The sequence below is a fragment of the Antechinus flavipes genome, chromosome 5, assembly GCF_016432865.1.
Source record: "Antechinus flavipes isolate AdamAnt ecotype Samford, QLD, Australia chromosome 5, AdamAnt_v2, whole genome shotgun sequence".
Lineage (NCBI taxonomy): Eukaryota > Metazoa > Chordata > Mammalia > Dasyuromorphia > Dasyuridae > Antechinus > Antechinus flavipes.
The window spans coordinates 154,579,330-154,600,722 of NC_067402.1; the positions used below are offsets into that span (position 1 = coordinate 154,579,330).

Consider the following 21,393-nt stretch of genomic DNA (forward strand, 5'->3'; position numbering starts at 1 on the left):
AGTTAAGAACTCACTGTTCTACATAAACAAAATGCTGATTGATTACCATATGTTTAATGAAAATGAATTCAAATTATAAATTAGAATGAGAAATCTCTAGAAGGAAAGAAATAGTCCTCCAACTCCTAACTCCATTACATAAATTGTGCCTAAAGAATTTGAATTAAAATATGGAATCTTGTGACTCAAAAAATAGCTTTGAATTCACAAACCCAAGTTCATAACTTGGACACTTCTCAATAATAGCTTATATCCTATCCAATATCTCCTCTGAATTTAGTTCATATTCTCCTTTAGAGATATTGATTTTTCTCCTAAAAGCAACTGAGGTTACCAATGTAATTAAACTTAAATGCACCTTATTAAAATAAAGTTTGTAAGCAAAATCCCCCATTGGAAACTGTCCCTTACTATTCAGGAAAGAAGTCCTTCAGAGACCTATAACAACAATAGATGAAGCCTCTTGATTCAATGCTAGCATGGTTCTGGGTCCAGTTCATGTGAGCTACCATTATCTGGGCTCCTCCTATGTGGCAACTTGTTTCTTACAACATGATCCTGCAGGAGACTGCTGCCATCTGACCATAGCTCTTCTCTTGCTTCAGGCAATTTTAACTACTAATCTTTCAAATGTCTTCCTCTCTTATTTTTCCCTGTCATCAGTGGAAAGTCTTTATCTCTTCCTTAACCCAAACTCTAATAAGTCCATTTCTGCCAATGTTTCTAGTGCTCTTTCCAGGAAAGGGAAGATAATTCCCTTTCCTATAAATGCTTGTACACTCCTGCCTTCCTCCTGTACGTCTCTTCTCTGAAAAGACTGGAAAAGAGAAAAGAATGAACAGCTCTTCATACTCTATCAACTCTCATATTTCTTTACTGCAACCACATCTATTTCTTTGTGCTCTTCCTTCTCTCTCTGATTATATATAAAATAGAAAACATATAGAAGAAGCTGACTATCAATCAAGCATTGAATTAGAGAATCAACAAGTTTTTGTTTGACGATCTGGAAAATTAATTCTGAGTGTAATATTTTGTACAATAAGAATTTGCCATCTGAAAAATACCATATGAAAAAGCAATATCTTTCTGTAGTCTATTTTTCTTTTTTTCAGTTTAGGCTTTTAGGTTCTTTTTGCTTGGTAGCAAATCAGCTATTCCCATACTCAAAAGTACTTTTCCCAACATCAGTCAATCAATAAATCAGCGATTTATGAAATATTTATGTTATGCCTGGTAATATGTGAAGCATTGAGAATACAACACTTTAGAGTTGTGAGGTTTGAGAGTTTTTTGATATCTTATATAGCAAATAGCTTACTCTTTGATTCCAGATAACAAGTTGATCTTCACATCAAATTCACCACTATCTGCACACGAAAAAAATGTAACTTGTTGACTAATGGCAACTCTCATCTTCAAGTATAATTTGTTTTGGAGTTGTTTTAGCAAGAGGATAAATACTCAAGGTGTATGTTCTGTCTACTTCAAAGTTTCTATGATATAAAACAAATTATCATTTGCATTAGAGATTTTGAATATTGATTTCTTAAATTCTCTGCTAGCTAGTAAACCTTATTCTTCACGTTCACAATAATAAAGCAGTATTACTTTTGACTGATTTCCACTCTAGATGGAAAACCCATTTTATGGGTTTGTTTTATGAAATGTCACAAAATCAAGTTAGTTTCATATTATGGTAAAACAATATCCACTTAAACCTTATATAGTGTCTAGGGAAGATGGATCATGTCATCAATTAAAACTGAATAGCAAAAATAGGTGTATCTAGAGTTATTTTAACAATAGAAACACATTTTTATGAACTTCTACTGCATGACACATCAAGCATTACTATTCTTATTCAATAATTTTATATGATTCTATATACTAAGATATAGGAGAATAAGTAAACAAACAAAAATGAGCTCAAGTGATAATAAAGTAGCAAATTCCAAAATGTTACCAAGTAATTTATCCAAACCCATCATTTTACATGTGAAGTAATAGTCTCAAAGAAATTAAGTGATTTTTTTGATAAGAACTATTTAATGAGGACAGTGATTCTAATAACAAACATTTATAGAGAGCTTTAAGATTTGCAAAACACTTTACAAATTCACCTCATTTTTGTCTTCAGAACCACCCTGAAAGGTCAGTGTTACTATTATTCACACTTTACAGATGAGGAAACTGAGGCAACTTAAGTAAATGTCCCAGGTTCACATGGCTACTAAGGATCTGAGGCTGTATTTGAATTCAGGTACCCCTGCCTTCAGGCTTAGGAACTAGTGCAAAGTTGCGATGTGTACTTTATTATGTAACTATATATGCTACACATCTATTTGAATCATGAAGCAATTTTGTCAATATAAAAAGAACAATAACAAATGTGAATGAAATATTTTCTTTTTTCAGTTAATAAGCATTTATTAAGTGCCTACTCTATACTAGGTACTGTGCTAATCATTGGAGACACAAAGAAATGCAAAGCTAATTACTACTCTCAAGGTTCTTCTAGAACATCAAAAGTTTTTGAACAAACGTTGGATTAATTTAAAAATGCCTAACCTTTTTTTTGAACCAAGAATCTATTTGAAAACAATACAAAAAAAAAGTTCTAGTACTTTTATTTCTATCTATATGAAACTTCTAGTCCCACAAATAAAATAATATTGGAAACTTTCACCTTTCAATATGAAGAATTTTAATTAAGCTTGTAAAATCTTAACCATTTCAGTTATAATTTGCTTGTCTCTCCTGAAATGGTAGCAGAAAACATAGTCCTGATAAGTGCCAGTCTATCTCTGACACTTCCTCATCTTGGTACAGACTCTCATCTTGCATCTTGACTATCTAGCAACATGACTATCAAGATCTCATGACTTGACAAGCAATTTGACAACATGCTGATTATATTGTCTCAAGTCTCTCCTTACCAGTCCATCTTCCATTTAGCCACCAAAGTATTTTTCCTAACGCACAGTTCTCAATATGTCACAACTTCAACTCAGTAAATTCTAATGATTCCCTATCATTTATATGATGAAATATAAAAAAAAATTCTTTGTTTGGTGTAAAAGTCATTTAAAATCTAGTTCCATTCCCCAGTCCTTGCTCTTTTTCAGTCTTTTTAGTCTTCTTGTACCTTATGTCCCTCACATACACCCAACACCCACCCCCACCTCCAAATAATCTTCCAACAAGTGATACCAGCCTCCTGGTGTGCCACAAATATATTTCATTTCTTGAGCCTGGACATCTTCTCTAGTTGTCCTTTATACCTGACATGTTTGCCTTCTTTATTTCTACCTCCTGGATTCTAGGGCTTCATCCAAGTCACAATTAAGATTTCACTTTCCATCAGAATTCTTTGCCAATACCTCTTAATTCTAGTGTCTATATTAAAGCAGTTATTTCTTATGTTTCCCTTATATAGTTTGTACATATTTGCTTGTTTATTGTCTCTCCCATTAACTTGTCAGTTTCTGGAGGTCAAGGACTATCTTTTATCACCAACGCTTAGCACAGTATCTGACATATAGTGGGTATTTAATAAATGACTACTGATCAACTTAATATCTATAGTTATTTTTCATTTCTATTTCCTGAAATTAAATCAATACAGTTGTATTCTTGGAAACTATGATATGACAAAAAAAAAAAAAAACAACTATACTTCCATTTTAACAATTCAGTATTATATATAAAACAAATAATTTCCACATTTACTATTCCTCTTCACAGTCAGGTAAATAGAATTCATTTTAAAATCTCTCATGCTGACATGTGAGAATTTGTACAATGAGGTACAGTGATCATAAAATTTCTATTATGGCTATTCTATGTTATACCATATATACTATAACCCATTCCTTTTTAGATCACATCAATGTGAAAAGATCATAGGGTACAAATCCTTAATATGTGGTCTAATTCAATGTAACTACTCTGCATTCATTCTCAATTGACAAATCAGGAGAATAAAAATAGAAGGCTAATAGAATTAAATAACTCCAACTTCAACAGATCTTGATTATTCTCCCTACCATGTTCTGCTTTACTAACATAACATTTATCTCTTTTCAACTTATATGCTCCACAGCTTGTTAAGAAGTAAAAGACTTGTACAAATCCTATTTTTATTTTTATTTCATCTCCATCATCACAGAAATTGTCTGCTTCCCATTATCTTCTCATTGTCACTTGGACCAAAACTACATGATATCTAAGTCAGATAGATTGAAATGAGGATAAGTTTTATTCTGAGGAGGGGGGAAAGAAGTGTTAGGAGAAAACCACAAGTTTCCATTAAATCATAAAATAAAAGAGGAAAAATATTATGGAAATAAATAACCACTAAAGTTAAAAAAGCTACCAAATGGATGAGATGACTAATATTTGTTTTTGAGAAGCAAAAGGTAATATACGCTATACGTTTGAGTACAAAAGGAGGCTAATTTTGCTACTAGGTAGCAATTGGAAATCAACTCCTAATGATTTCAGAATCCAGCTAAATAGTTCTAAAAAGGAGAAAAAAGAAATACATATTTAATGGAGCATTAACTACATTCTCTACTTTTCATCATAACTGGAAGATTCTAAAGATATAATGAGGCAGATTACTCTCTAAAACTGGAAAAATCTTTAAGCATCTAGAATTTTTTTTAGCTCCTAAGTTGCCATGTATTTATGGCTGTTGTGATGCTAATAGCAATTTGCTTCTTTTTTTATGGAAATATCAATAAATAGTTCAACTCAACCTATTTTGGAAAATTGTTCACAAAGCACAAATATCTTGGAATAACTAGATTTGTCCAAATAAAACAGGATTTTCAAATGGTTAACAAGCCACTAAAATGAAAAAATGAAATTGAAAATAGAATATAATGATATTATCAGTAAAAATTTTAAGAATTCAAAAAAGAATAAATGCCATTTGACTAAGTAAATAAATATCCAAGGCAAAGTAAATAATGTACCATTAAAACTCATAAGTCTAAATAATAAGCTATATAATATGTGTATAAATTCTTCATTACTGGAATTTTAACTGAATTAATTTTTCTTACCTTCAATTAGCTTTCCTGTCTGCTCCGCACTTCCACCAGGGAGGATCTTGGCAATATAAGCTCCAATTTCTCCACTATTTCCTGGGATTTCTTTGCCACCTACTATTCTGATTCCTAACCCATTACCTATTTAAAAAAATAGATATTGGAAGCTATAAGAATCAATGTCACATATTAAGGGGATAATAATTAAAGCTGCATGAATTTAGACATTAACAGTGTTACAATATATACAAATAGTATGCAAACCATTCCAATCCAAAAAAGCATTCATTAAACTCTTAAAACATACAAGACACTATCTACACATATAAGTTGGAATAAGATATCATGGGAATAGTCAGTCATTATTTCAATAACTTTGTGATGTGCTGATTGGACTTTTCTGAGTGTTTTTCCAGTCCAGACGTAGCTGGATAGAAGGTCTAAATTAAAAGTGAACAATCCATTTTTGATCATGTCTGAATCTAAAGCATCATTCACATGGATCTTATTTGATAGGTTCCAGCTCCATCCTCTTTAAAATTAATGCATGTTGTGTATATGTCCTTCTTAGGAGATCTGATGAAAGTAAAATATAATAGCATTTTAAAAAATATTCTCCCTAAAGTCCTGTTGGGAAGGATAATCATTTGCTAATGCCAGCCAGCCTTTATAAAAACTGTCCTCTTCTAAAAATGATGTCTAAGAAGTACACCCATCTAGGAAAATTATATAGCATCCACTTCATATATATGTGAAATCCAATTACTTCTCATTTTAGTCATGGGGAAAATAATAACTAATAATAGAAGTTAGTATGCATATAGTACTATAAAATTTACAAAGCAATTTAAATGTTATTTCATCTGAACTGCACAACAACTCTGAATTATATGATTATTATCCCCTTTTTACCAATGAGGGAAATGAAGCAGAGAGAAATTAAATGACATGCTCTGGATCACAAAGCTAATAATGATCAAGGAAGGATTTGAACACAGATCTTCCTGTCTTCAAATCTTACTTTCAATCTATTAAGCCATAAAGTTATCTTATTAATATAAGATACCTCCATTTGATCCTCATTCTACTCTGTGAGATAGATAATAGCTGTATTATTATTATTATTATTCGCATTTTCCAGATGAAGAAACTAAAGTCCAGAGAAATGATAGTAAATGGCAGAATTAAGATTTGAACTGAGTTATTTTCCCAATAGGTACATTAAAATCTCTGTTCAGTTGTTTAAAAAACAATCCATCTTTTAAAACCTTACTTCCCCCCCAAAAAAAATTCTTGTTGTTAATGACAAATAAATCCCTATATATAATACTTTTGTGGCAAAATCTGAAAATACCTCAGAATCAAATATATATGGAATCAGAACCATTTCAAGATAGTCCTTCAAATATGTGAAGGCAGCTGCATATATGTTTTGATGCTCTGATACTAGTACTTGGCATAAAATTATCTTGGGGATTGGAAGGATCAAGACAGAAGGAAATTCTCAGTATATGCAGATATATACTTATAGCCACTTTTAATAGGAAAAAACTGGAAGGAATGTTATTGTAAATCAGTTGAAAAGTAGTTGAACAAAATGGAAAAAAATAATTAATACTCTTACAATATAATAAATGATGAACATAAAGATTTGAGAGTACTTGGAAAAACTAGAACAGAAGAAAATAAGCAGAAATAGTTGACCAATTAGCAAAATTATCAAATAAAATAAAGAATAATAAAATTCTAATGAACCATGCCTCCTGGCTTTCTTCATTAACATGGCAGATAATAGGTGTAGAACAAAGTATGTGTCATTAAACATGGTCCCTCTTTGGATTCAGCTTAATCACACTTGTTACCAGGAAAAAGTTCTATTGCTGAAGTTTGAGACATTCATCATGAAATGACAAATATTTTTTAAAAGATCATCAATTAAATTTGAAAAATGGGGAAAAATCCCTACAGACATAAAAATCCAATGAACCCATTAGTTTAAACAAGTTGTAACTATTAGTGTTCAAATAGTGATATTATGAAATCCATTAAGTGTGAATTCTATAGACTTGAATTCTAAAAAGAGAAATATGACGGACAGTTGAGAACTCTAAAGTCTTTTTTTCTATATCTGAGCAAAACTAATAATTAAACTGGGAAAACAAAGTAATTAAGGCACAGAACATATCATAAAACCCATGAAATCTTTCTAAAAGCAATTATACATATGTACCATTCTCTTCTCGGCTAAAATTTCTATGTGGAAGAATAACCTCGTGACCTAATTGATAGGACACTGGGATATAAGGGAAATTGCTGAACATGGCATTATATTATCCCCAATAAGAGATGTCTCTTGACAATTCATTGTACCAAGCAATTAAAAAACTCAAACTAGATTTCTTCCCTAACTGCTTCCTTAAGGAGACTAAAGAAAAAAAAAAAAGGAAACATTCAAAGCATAATAAAGGTGCTATATTAAGGAACAGTTCTCCAAGATGTGTAAAACAAAGGAAATTAATAAGAGCTGTTATGAATTGTGCTGTTAGGAACAGAAATCTAACAAGTTCTTCAAATTCAATTTTTGCCTATTTGCCTCTAAGAATTCTTAGATTTCTTCAAGGCTCAACTCATAGGTCACTTCTGGGAGAAACACATTAGCATTCTTTTTTCCTTACATTAACTTGTATTTATCTCTTTGTCTGCTTCACATCCCTCAATAGAGTGTAATCTCTATGACAGCAGATTGTCACTTTGTCTTTCTATCCCCTATACCTAGCATACTATATCTCCTTATACATGGTAAAATATCTAAAAAAAAGATTGAATTAAATCTAATCTAGCTTCTTCTTGATATTTTATTTCTATGAATGAAATGATCATTCTTCCAGTTGCCTAGGTCAGAAATTATCAGTTCATTTTTGTCTCCCTCTTTCCTTCTGTCACCTTATAAATAATTAGTCACCAATCCTGTCCATTCTTCTTTCTCTTACATCGCATGTCCTAGAATGGGACTTTAGTCAAGTAGTCATTTCTCTTTATTTCACATATTAGGAAAGTCAGGCCTATAGAGATTAAGTGATTGGTCTCATTATTGGTTAAGTGGCAAAGTGGGATTTCAACTCTGGTTCCTTTTCTCCATATCTAATATTCTTTTCATTGCATCTTTCAAACCACTTCCACTTTATTTATTACTATCGTCACCATTGTGTACCAGGCTCTCATAATATTATGTTTCAATTATTATAGTAGATTCCTCACAATTCTTATCCCCAGTTCAGGTGAAATTATTAATTTACTGTGAAAGTGATATAGCAATTTTAGTGGGAAGCTTAATTTGCTTTTGGTAAATTATCTTACTATGGCATAGAAAGTTAAACTACTGCTTGGTTAATAGTTGTTTAAACTGTTATTCCTATTAACTAGAAAGGTTGCTGTGTCTTGAAAAATGAAGTGCTAAAAGGGAAGTAAAGGTGAAGGGAGTCCTCCTAAGGTCTGAGGAAACTGAAGCCAAGGAATTTCTTGTTTAAAGTCCTACAAAAAAATATCTGCTTTATAGAATTAGAGTTCGAATTGCCATGCTATTTCTGGGACTTAGTTTCAGAATTTATATAATGGACATAATACTGAATCTACTGATTTCACATCATTGTTGTGGGGATATCAACTGAAATGTGAAAACATATGAAAATACTTAGAAAAATAAAAGTTCTGGGTAAAATGAAATATATTATTCATATTAAAATGATTAAGCATATACATTGAGCAGTCACCAAGAAAGGGGCCTGCATCCTGCCTCATCCTCAGTTCACTGAAACTCAGCAAGAATTCTTTCAAAAATTTATGGTGCTCTAATATATCCACAAAGGGGGTAAATGTCTGATTGAATTTAATCAACTTTGTGCCTGAGATCCCATTTTGGAAAACAAAACAAAACACAAACAAAAAACAGCTCCTTTACTTCTAGTTGCGACATTTGCAACTCATCTCTAGATAGGCTGACAAGATTAATGGGAGAGGTTCATAACATGTATCAGAACAATTATGAGTGAAATTATGTGTGTCTATTAATAGTGCATCCAGGTGAAATGCAGAAAAAATATCATCTAAGAAAATTCCAGTCACTGTAGGATGCAGATATAAAAAAAAAATTAAAGGAGAATATTTGAAAACATATTTTTTATTATAGTTCATAAAAAGCTCAAAATACCTTGTCTCACTATATGATAGCCATGTACCCTGGTTTTCACAAAGAAATGCCCTGCTGTGTGCTGAAAAGATTTATTCTATAGTTTTCTATAAATTACCTTCTGTATAAAAAAAGTGATTCCTGAAATTTGTATCTGAATGTCTTTCCACTGGCTGGGAGATACATAACTACATAAAAGGACAATTTCATAAGCTCACAGCATGAAGAAAAACTGTTAAAATATATCTCATTCCTCTATGAAGAAATCTATAAAGTATTTATATACTTTGATAATAACTATAAATGTACATATATTTAGCATAGGTTTAGAACAGGTTATATTCTTCTGATAAAACTGAACTTTGTATGAACTTCTTAAACATTTTTCACATACTAGCCACATATTTCCTTATTCCTTTTACAAGAGCATCAGCATTTTATCTTTTATAATTTCCAATTCCTTGCCTCAGTATCAGTCTGAAAGGTACTTAGTCTTCAAGTCTGGAAAAATCCCTCATTCCCCCTAAAAAAGGAGAGTTATGAATGACTTCTTTGAAAAATAAACAGTTTAAAGTAAAACAAACTCTATCCCTTTCCGCATAGAGAGAAAACAAAACAAACTTCCCCCACCTCCCAAAAAAATTTAACTTTTTTACTGTTTGGAAAAAGAAAGCAGTAAAAATATCAGGTGTTTCTCAACATTTTGATACAAATTCCATTCAGCAAACAAAAGAATTCCTCAAAATATTACAGGACAAATCTTTCATACATTAAATGACATAATTTTCTTATCTATGTGTTTCTATAAATGCTGCCTTAGGAAAATGAGAATGAAGAATAGGTTTTACTATTCCCCCTTCTTACTATAACAACATAGGTTATAAAAGCTATTTAATTTAAAATATTGCTATAGTTAGTTTATATGTAAATGGAGAGAGTGGGAACAAAGGGGACAGAGAAGGGACAGAAGAAGAGAGGGAGGGAATGAAGAGGGGAGGAAAGAAATAGAGAAATAGAATAATGGAGAGGGAGAGAGGTAGAGAGGGAAAGGGAGAAAGGGGGAGAGGGAAGAAGAAGAAGGAGAGGAGGGAGAGAAGGAGGAAGGAAGGGAGGGGGCAAGAGAAGGAGCAGAGAGAAGTAAGGGAGAGGGAAGAGGAGGAGAGGGAGAGGTAAGGAGATAATAAGGCAATTCACATAGGTGCCTTGCCTCTGGAGTAAGGCAGATTTGATCTCAAACATTCCCTGACTTCAATATACTATTGACTAAACTTTTTTCTCTCTCTCCTAATTAAGGATTGTAGAATCAAACCTTAGGTTTCTGTGTGGATTATATCCACAGCAGAAGAAGGACCATTACAGGTTTTCTTGAAAAAATTGTTAAAAGTAATAAATCACAAATAACAAATAATAAAACAATGCTTAGAGATGAAAACACTGCTTGGTCATATCCTATAAGAGATTTATACTACATGGCCCTTTTAATGACATTGAGTGTGTTTTTTCCCCATTGTAGCTGGTTTAAAAAAAATAATGACAAAAAATTATTTTCATTCCAGAACTTTATTCCTCTCAGAGGTACCTCACTTGCAAGTCACTGATCACTAATGATCACGGCTAAAATGTTGTGATTTCCACATAGTTGTTCACACAATAGAAACAATAGGAAGTTATTGGCTGCTCTGGTATTAGACTGGTAATTAAGTCTTGCACTTAATCATTTGACACAAATGTGACTGCCTTTTGTTAGGTCCAACTGAGTATTTGCTATCTGTGCAGGAGTAAATAAAAAGGGACCCAGAAATGCAATACTTCCTCCTTCTAAGTATTCTTTTTCTCTTCTGTAAAATTATGGACTAGATAACTTTTAAAGTTTTTTCTTATTCAGAAATTAATGGTAATGACTGTATGTATGTATGCACATATATATTTAAGTGCATGTATACAGATATATGATATGTATGTATGTAAGCGTCTACGTATATACGTATGTATATATCTCTGTGCTTAACTGTAACCTACTTGTGGGAGGTAGGGAATGAAAGGGGAAAAAAAGAATAAAGTAAAAAGTGTATGGTAAAGGACAAAAGAATACAAAGCAAAGAAAAGATGGACAGTCATGAATATATTATCTTCTATTATCATTGTATGTTTCTTAAAATTTATTATTACATATTTTGAATCCTCCTGATATTCTGCTGGGCACATGATAATGTTTTGTTTTATTTTGTTTTCCTTTTTGTTTTTGTTCTTCTATTTGATTTTTTCTTATTTTGTATTCAGTTTAAATAAATAAAAATTTTAAAAGTTAATGGTAGATGTTCCTTCTAGACAATTAGAGATATAAATTTAAGAAACATACATTATCAACATTTTGGGATTTTGATAAAAGTATTCCATTTAAAATAACTGTCATAGTATAAAATATTTGGAAATATATCTGCCAAGGGAAAGTCAGGAACTATAAAAGCAAAACTACAAAACACTTTCCACACAAATAAAATCAGATCTAAACAATTGGAAAAATATCAAGTACTCTTGGGTAGGTCAAGTAAATAAAATAAAGATGATAATATTACCTAAATTAATCTAATTATTTAGTGCTATACCAAACTCCTAAGAAACCATTTTACTGACCTTGAAAAATTAACAACAAAATTCATTTAAAAGAACAAAAGGTAAAGAATTTCAAAGAAATTAATGGGAAAAAAAAAGCAAATGAAGGTGGCCTAGCTGTATCAGATCTAAAACTATATTATAAAGCAGCGGTCATCAAAACCATTTGGTACTGGCTAAGAAATAGACTAGTTGATCACTGGAATAGGTTAGGCTCACAGGACAAAATAAGCAATAACTGTAGCAATTTAGTGTTTGACAAACCCAAAGATCCCAGCTTTTGGACTAAGAACTCATTATTTGACAAAAACTGCTGGGAAAATTGAAAACTAGTATGGTAGAAACTAGGCATTTACCCACACCCAGTACCATATACCAAGATAAAGTCAAAATGGGCTCATGATCTAGACATAAAGAGTGATATTATAAACAAATTAGAAGAACACAGGATAGTTTACCTCTCAGATCTATGGAGGAGGAAGGAATTTGTGACCAAAGAAGAACTAGAGATCATTATTGATCACAAAATAGATAATTTTGATTATATTAAGTTAAAAAAACTTTTATACAAACAAAACTAATGCAGATGGAATTAGAATTAGGAGGAAATTCGAAGGGAAGCAATAAACTGAGAAAACATTTTTACAGTCAAAGATTCTGCTAAAGGCCTTATTTCTTTTTATTTTTTAAAGGCCTCATTTCTAAAATATATATAGAATTAACTCAAATTTATAAGAATTCAAGCCATTCTCCAATTGATAAATGGTCAAAGACAATTTTCAGATGAAGAAATTGAAGCTATTTCTAGTCATATGAAAAGATTCTCCAAATCACTATTGATCAGAGAAATGTAAATCTCTGGGATACCACTACACATCTGTCAGATTAGCTAGAATGACAGGGAAAGATAATACGGAATGTTGGAGGGGATGTGGGAAGACTGAGACACTGATACATTGTAGGTGGAATTGTGAATACATCTACCCATTCTGGAGAGCAATTTGGAACTATGCTCAAAAAGTTATCAAACTGTGCATACCCTTTGATCCAGCAGTGTTACTACTGGGCTTATATCCCAAAGAGATTTTGTAGAAGGGAAAGGGACTTGTATGTGCCAAAATGTTTATGGCAGTCCTCTTTATAGTGGCCATTAACTGGAAACTGAATGGATACCCATCAATTGGAGAATAGCTGGTATATGAATGTTATGGAATATTATTGCGCTGTAAGAAACGACTAGGAAGATGATTTTAGAGAGGCCTGGAGAGACTTACATGAACTGATGCTAAGTGAAATGAACAGAACCAGGAGATCATTACACAGTATCAAAACTATACAATGATCAATTCTGATGGATGAGGCTCACTTCAAAAATAAGATGATTCCAACCAGTTTCAATTGTTCAGTGATGAAGAGAGCCACATACACCCAGAGGGAGGACTGTGGGAACTGAATATGGAGCACAACATTGCATTTTCACTCTTTCTGTTGATGTTTACTTGCATTTTGTTTTTCTTCTTCAGGTTTTTTTCTTTCTAGATCTGATTTTTCTTGAGCAGCAAGTTAACTGTATAAATATGTATACATATATTGTATTTAACATATATTTTAACATATTTAACATGTATTGGACTACCTGTCCTTTAGGGAAGGAGGTGGGGAAAGGAGGGACAAATATGGAACAGAAAGTTTTACAAGGATCAATGTTAAAAAATTACCCACACATGTTTTGTAAATAAAAAGCTTTAATAAAAAACAAAGATTAAAAATTAATCATAGAGAATCTTTCTAGATAACTAGGCATATAAATAAACTTATCTGGTTCAATATATACATTATCAACATTTTGGGATCTTGATTAAGTATTTCCATAGTGACCAAAGGAAGAGTATTCTTTGCAGATGCAAAGCTTGCTAGAATCGTTGTTAATATTTTGTGTATGCAAGAATTACTTAGCTGTGCTTCATGATCTAAGGGACAGAGAGCTAACCTTGTACTTAAGACGAGTTGGGTTCAAGTTCCACTTTTGAATATACTATCTATATGAATCCAGGAATATTATTTAATTTCTTAGTGCTTTGGACAACTCTAAAGATTATATATCTCAGAGAAGTGCTGACCTGCATTAGTAATATAGATCTTTATGGTTTGTAAAACATCTTACAAATATTATCTCATTTTATCCTCCTACTAATGCTGGGACCTTTGCTTATGTCTGCGATCTGTTCTTATCCTTATTTTATGAATGAAGAATTGAGGCATAAAGAGTTTATATAACTAGCCAGTGTCAAAGGCCAGATTTGAACACAGATATTCCTGAATGCAAAATCACTGTTTTAACCACTATTCAATCTTCCCTCATTTGAAGATTTACTTCTAAAGAAATCATGGACCCAGTCCCTATCCCTTATATAATTTGATGAAACTTGCAAATAAATATGTGTTATCCCGAAGGTTTTACCTTGATTTGAAATGCAACAAATATGTCAAGGAAAATATAAAAAAGGGAAAGAGAGAAAAAGAGATGTGGCAGCTGAAGGAGTAGCAGAGGTAAACAGTGAGTACTAGACAGATAACTGTCAGTTGAATTGAGATATGCTGATAGACAGAAATAACAAAAGAATCCCCACAATTTACAGATAATACGAATCCACACTTTGACAAAGCCAATGAAATGAGCTTAAATCGGAAAAATAACATAAAGTAATGATATACTTTTAAAAAATTTAACATTGTTTTTTCCCTAAGAATATATCATAGCTACCTGTCTCCCAGAAAATGATCTTACTCTTATGAAACAGTAGATTATGAAATAAATACTGCTTTTACTATATTACATCTCATTACTGCAAACAAGCTGGCCTGAGAGTCATGCAAGGAAGTACATATATACATAAAGAAAGATGATAGATATCCGCACTTAAATATGTTAGCATGGGGAAAACAAAATGTGTTGAGGGCTTCCATAAACAGAAAATAGGACAAACCAAAAAGGCACTGAGAAAAAGCCAGGATGAAGACCAGGGAAATGCTAATAAGCAAAAAGCTGCCATAGAGGCTGTGGTACCATATAGAAAGGCCTTCAGGTATTTTTCTCTTTTTTTTTTTTCTTACAAAGGCTCATCCATGCTGGGTGATCCTCTGGGATTTGAAATTTTAATACTTTCCTACATATTAAAAAATCATGTAGCATATATCTTATGAGTCTAAGCATAAGGCAATGTGTTGGGGCAGATGGAAATAAATAAGGCATGGTCTAATTTAGGCAACATGGTACAGTGGAATGTATGCTGATAGGATGTAAAGAAAAAGAACTTGAGTTAAAATCTTTTTGTTTCTATGTACTACAACATAACAGACCACTTCCTGGGTCTGAATTTCATCATCTATAAAATAAAACTATAGGAATAAATATTATCTAAGGTCACTTCCAATTCTAAGTCTATGATTTGATGATAAATTCCTTATTTTTATAAGTACTTGCATTTAAACACAAGAAATCTTGGTCTACCCTGACATGAAATTTTTACTATAAAAGGATCTATTCTTTAATAAAAAGTAAATTATATTTTTTCTGAATACCATAGTTCCTAGAAAATTTGTAATTTAAAGTTATATATTTTCCTTATTTCCAATACAAGGGGAGGAAGAAGAGAAGGAGGAGGAAGAGAAGGAGAAAGAGGAAAGAAAGAAAAATAAGCAGCAGAAGAAAAAAGAAGCAAGAAGCAACAGTGGAAGGAAGAGAAGGAAAAAGAAGAGGAGGAGGAAGAAGAGATGAGGAAGAAGAAGAGAAGGAAGAGATCCTACCACCAAAACAGATATTGGTTTTTATCCAAAAATTTTTTTTTGGCAAAACAGGAGAATACCATAAACAAATTGGAGAACATGAGATAGTTTACCTATCAGATCTTTGGAGAAAGAAGGAATTTATGATTAAGAGGAATTAGAGAATATGATGAAATGCAAAATGGACAATTTTGTTTACATTAAATTGAAAAGTTTTTGCACAAACAAAACCACAAGTTTTTGCAACAAACAAGAGTAAAAAGGAAGTAGAAATGTGGAGAAAAAATCTTTACAGTCAGTATTTCCAATAAAAATCTCACTTCAAAAATATATAAAGAACTATATCAAATTTATAAGGATACAAGTCATTCTCCAACTGATAAATGGTCAAAGGATATGAAGAGACAATTTTCAGATGATGATACATTTATAGTTACATGAAAAAATGTTCTACATCACTAATGATTAGAAAAATGCAAATTAAAACAACTGAGAGGTACTACCTCATACCTTTAATATTGTCTAAGATGACAAGAAAAGATAAAGATAAAGGTTGGAGGGAATGTAGGAAAACTGGGACACATTCATTGTTGGAGTTGTGAAATGATCTAACCATTCTGGAGAGCAATCTGGAACTATGCTCAAAGGGTTATAAAACTGAGCATAGTCTTTGACCCAGCAGTACTATTACTGGCTCTATATCTCAAAGAAATCATAAAGGAGGGAAAAGATGTGCAAAAATGTTTGTAGTAAGTCTTTTTGTGATAGCAAAGAATTGGAAAATGAGTAAATACCCATCAATTGGGGAATGGCTGAACAAGTTGTGGCACATAAAGGTAATGGAATATTATTATTCTATAAAAATGATGAACAAACAGATTATAGAAAGGCCCTAACAAGATTTACATCAACTGATGCTGAGCAAAATAAGCAGAACCAGGAATATATTATACACAATAATAGCAAGAATAGACAATGATCAACTATGAAAGACTTGGTTCTTCTCAGTGGTTCAGTGATCCCAAGCAGTCCCAATAGACTTAAGATAGAAAATGCCATCTGCATCCAGAAAAAGAACTAAGGAGACCGAATGTAAATCAACACATGCTACATTTGCTTTTCTTTTTCTCTTTTTCTCACATGGTTTTTCCTTTTTGCTCTGATTTTTCTCTCCCAAAATGATTCATAAAACAATGTGTGTTAAAAAATAAATAAATTTACTAAGAAAAAAATACTTTTTCTCTTACTCAGTTTAAGGCAGATGCTTTTCATACTTTAAAAACATCAGTTGTAGTCTGTGTATCTTTCCAGGGCAGACAAAAAGTTTAGTTAGAGAGGGAAAGAGCATAAATATTTATAAAACTCCTATTCAATGCCAAGCATTTTAGAAGCATTATCTCCTATGACTTTTATTTGAGCCTATTATTATTCCCACTTTACAATTGAGGAAAAGGAGGCAAACAGAATTCAAGGACTTGGACAGGGTTACTAGAGATTTAAATGTTAAATGTCTGAAGCTAGATTTGAACTCAGATATTTTCAGGCCCAATGCTCTATCCACAATGACATCTTGTCAATGAAGAGAAAGCTAATTGGTAATAATTCATTGATTCAACAGCAAAAATTCATTTATTAAGCACCTATTCCATGACAAGAACTCTTTTATAGGTGCTAAAAATACAAGGAGAAAAATGAAACCGTTCTCTCTGAAGGAATTTATATTCTATTGGAGGAAAGCAATACAAACACATATGACTTGTGGAGCAAGGTCACTAGAAGTCTGCAGATTCACATGAAACCCCAGTTTCATCTTGGGAATGGCCTTAAAAGGGAATTTTCTCCTTTCCAAAAAACAAACCCCAATCCCTTATAAAATGAGACAATGCAAGAAAGTCAAGAACCCACAAAGAAATATAGAAAACACAGAAATTATCAAAGGAAAAGCTGATGCTCACAAATAAAATGGAATCAGACAAAATACTTGAATATCCTATAAATTCCATTAAGAAATGAATTTAAGGTTATCATCAGAATTCTGTTGATTGTTTCACAAAGGGTCCCACTAAATCTCAACTGCACTCCCCAACATATTAATATGTTCCCTAATACTTCCCTAAGTCTAGACAATGAACAAATCAAGTTTTGAGTAATTATTTTTGATGTGCAAATGTTCATACTGAAAATTTAACAATCATTGGTTAGAATTAGGTCCAGCAATTGGATTGCCCCCTCCCTCAATATTTTGAGAGATGGTAGTACATAGTAGGTATTTAATAAATGTTAGGACATCTGACTTGACATTGCATTTGATTTTTTTCTTCCTCTCCATCTCTTCTCTAAGTGAGAAAACTATAAAGTAGAAGTATGTGTTTCATTATTTATTACCTTCCTTTCAATATTCCTTTCTTTCCTGAAGTCAACAATTGGTTAAAATCATTATTATTACTGGTATTGGTATTGGTAGTAGCAGCAGCAAAAGCAGCAACACTTGTAATTCAGGAATTGGGTATTTTTTTAAGAACTCATTATGTACATCTGAAAATTAACTTCAAAGTCATGCTCTTTTTTATATGGAAATATTTGATCAGGTTTAACTATTATTCAGAAAGAAAGAGATTTTATATTACATCAACTAAAACGACTCTTTTGCAGAGATACAGCCAAAATAAATAAAAAGCAATCAGAAAGGGTAAATGTGAATAACATAAAACAATGTATTGCTAACATATGTGTATATATATATATTCTATAAATCAAAATTTTCATTATCAAAAGCAGAATCTATGTAAGCTAATTATGATATGTGTGCATGTATGTGTATGTATGTATATATCATACACACTCAAACAAGTGACTCTTGAATGAAAACTTTCACAGAAACAAATTAGTTCTAAAAGAAAATGAATAGATTCATCACACATACACCTCTTGTGGCTATATCCTGTATTCTGAATAGATATCACTGGGTACATAGCATCCTTGTACAGGCTTAGGTATGATAATTGCATCATATTGCTTCTTCCTGACTTCCTCTGTTAAACATAGAAAGACTTGTATCTTTTGCAGAAGGACAATTTTTGATTAAAGTAGCCAGTATTTTCAAAGAACATGGAGAGCTTGGGGAATTTGTGAAATAATCCTCAATTCTCCTTTCATACAGGAAAGACAATGATTTCCATTCGGAGTCCTTGAAAAATACTTATTTTTAGATTGCAGCAGGTGTCTGAAATATAGCTCTATTTTCCAGCTGAGTTTACTGATTCCTTAATTTTCTTTCTTTTCTGAGTTTTGCCATATTATTCTAAGAGAAAGATCTATCTTGCTCTGTATTTTTGACTCAGAGTAATCAGCTGTACTATTGCATTTAAAAAAAATAAAGAGAAACCATGAATCAGTTCTCTAACAATATCAAATATAACAAGGAAATCTAAATGATAATTGTAAAAGGAGTACATTTATTTCACTGGCTAATGAAAAGCTAGTCCCAAGTAACATTTATTTCTACTACATAGTACCCAAACTTTGAATTTTTCTTTCTTCTTGTCTTATGCCTTTTGTATATTTTGGTATTTGGTTCCTTATATTCATGACTTACAATGAGTTTGAAAAAAAAATAGTTTGGTAACCTAAATCAGAACCCTAACAATGTTAGCTATAAAATGAATTTATGGACCCATCCTGATTATCAACAAGGGGAAAAAGAGTCTGTAGTACTTAATTTGATTTTGATTAGGTACCAATTCTGATGTATACCTCGAAGGCAAAAAAAAAAAAAAAAGATAGGTGGGGTCTTCTAAGAAGTCTTTTGTCTTTCTTGAAGAAGATGAGGAACTAGAAAATAAAAACAGTAAGAAGTACTATTTATAAAAATAATAAAATAAAGAACTTCCTTCCATGAATCCAGGAAAATAACTAATATTCTTGGTATTTGATGTAGCCATGGAAAAACATATCTGAGTAATGAGAGGATGAACTAATACCAAAAAAAAAAATTCCTGGCATGTAAGTGCATTCAGAAAAAAGAGGCTTTGTATACCACATTGTGACATTCAATAGTCCTCAGAATAACCTTTTACTTTAAACACAACTTCAGTAGTATCTTTGTAATAAAATCTTTAAAATCATTCTTGAAATGGTATCACTACAGTGTCAATTGACAAGTTAAGAACAGTCTTATGCTTGTAAATCAATTTCCTTTTTAAAATAAAAAAATTACAAACAAGTTGAGATTTCAAAGTTTCTAGAATTGGAAAAAAATTGGCTCCATAATTACTGTTCTACTATGCTTCACAAATTTTTTTTTGTTTTAACTCACATAGATTCATTCACTATTTTATTTAGAATTCTTAAGAGTTCAGATCTTGTTTCACTGTGTTTTATTCATAGATGTCTGCAATTTTGCTGGAACTGTCAACTTTGGAAACTTCAATGGGTATGTGATCTCACTGATGTGGCTACTCTCTCCACTAGTGTTGATGATAATCTCACAATCCTTTTTTCACTATGAAACTTTTATCCATCCTTTGCCATAAATCTTTTTGTGGATGTAGCCATTAAGCTACAGACTTTTTAACATTTCAGGAGCATTAATAGAACATCTTCATTCTTTTAATAAATTTTTCATCAATCCCTTTTTATATTACAGTCATTTCCCAATGTTGATCTTCCTCAATTGAATTGTCTTTTCTAACAAAGAAGGGCAGTTAGGTAAAATAAGATGACACATTGACAGAATATGTTTCATTCCAACCTTCTGAGAGGGTTAGGATTCAAGGGTTTAAGGCTGCTCATGCATTTAGTTTGAGTTCTAATGTTTTTAATATAATTTACCTTTATAGTATTACAGTCATTCTATATACTGATTCTTCTGTCTTCACTGTATCACTTCAAAATTATCTAAATTTTCTCTAAAAATTAAAGTTTTGTAGTTTTCATTTCTATCCTTCAGAAAACTCATCTACCTACTTCTCTGGACACATTCAATTCTGGATTCAACATATTATTCATTTGTTACATCAAATTATTTATCCTTTGTGAGTCTCAGTTTTCTCACTTGTGAAAACTTCCTACTCAAACAAAGGTTCTTAAACTGTGGATCACTGACATGGGAGTTACAAAATTGTGGTCTATTATCAGTAAATATTTATTTATATAGCTATGTTATATACCTATATATCTGGTGTTGCATAAAAATCTTTTGGGTGAAAAGGGGTTGTGAATAAAAAAAGTTTAAGAAATTCTGCTCTAGAAGACTCTGTGATCCAATGTGTTTTAATATAGAAACAAATGTTAGAACTTTATGTGGATTTTTATGCTTTTAAGGATACATAAATCTGATATTTTCAGTCTTTCAGAACTCAGCTCCTTCTTGTTCTTATATCTTATTATGATTTCCTCTTGACCCTGGACCTTTTCACTGGCTGTCCCCTATGTCTGGACTACTCTCCTACTCTCCCTTCCCAGCACCCTCTGTTCCCTTTTTCACTAAAAAAGGAGGCCACATGGGACTTGGAATTAGGTATATATTATCCATTTGGAGATTTATTATAAAGAGCAATGTCATTATCAAGTGTTGAACTTTTCAATAATTATCTTTCTCTGCTCATTTAATTTAATTCTCTGATAATAATCAGACTTTTCCATCAGACCTACACTCAAAAATTATTTCATTTTGATATACACGTTGGACACTTGTACATATCACACATAAAAAATGACTTTCACATATGTTTATGTTATTTTACTTATTTG

General features: G+C 31.7%; 1 protein-coding gene across 5 annotated transcripts in view; it reads right to left on the reverse strand.

Moving 5' to 3' along the window:
* The window catches only part of PCLO (piccolo presynaptic cytomatrix protein), a 538,245-nt gene that overhangs the window by 177,589 nt on the left and 339,263 nt on the right, over window positions 1–21,393 (reverse strand). For all 5 annotated transcript variants that reach the window (XM_052001569.1, XM_052001566.1, XM_052001567.1 and 2 more), the window contains exon 10: window positions 5,073–5,198. In XM_052001569.1, coding sequence (XP_051857529.1) covers window positions 5,073–5,198 — 126 coding nt within the window. The remainder of the gene's footprint in view (window positions 1–5,072; window positions 5,199–21,393) is intronic.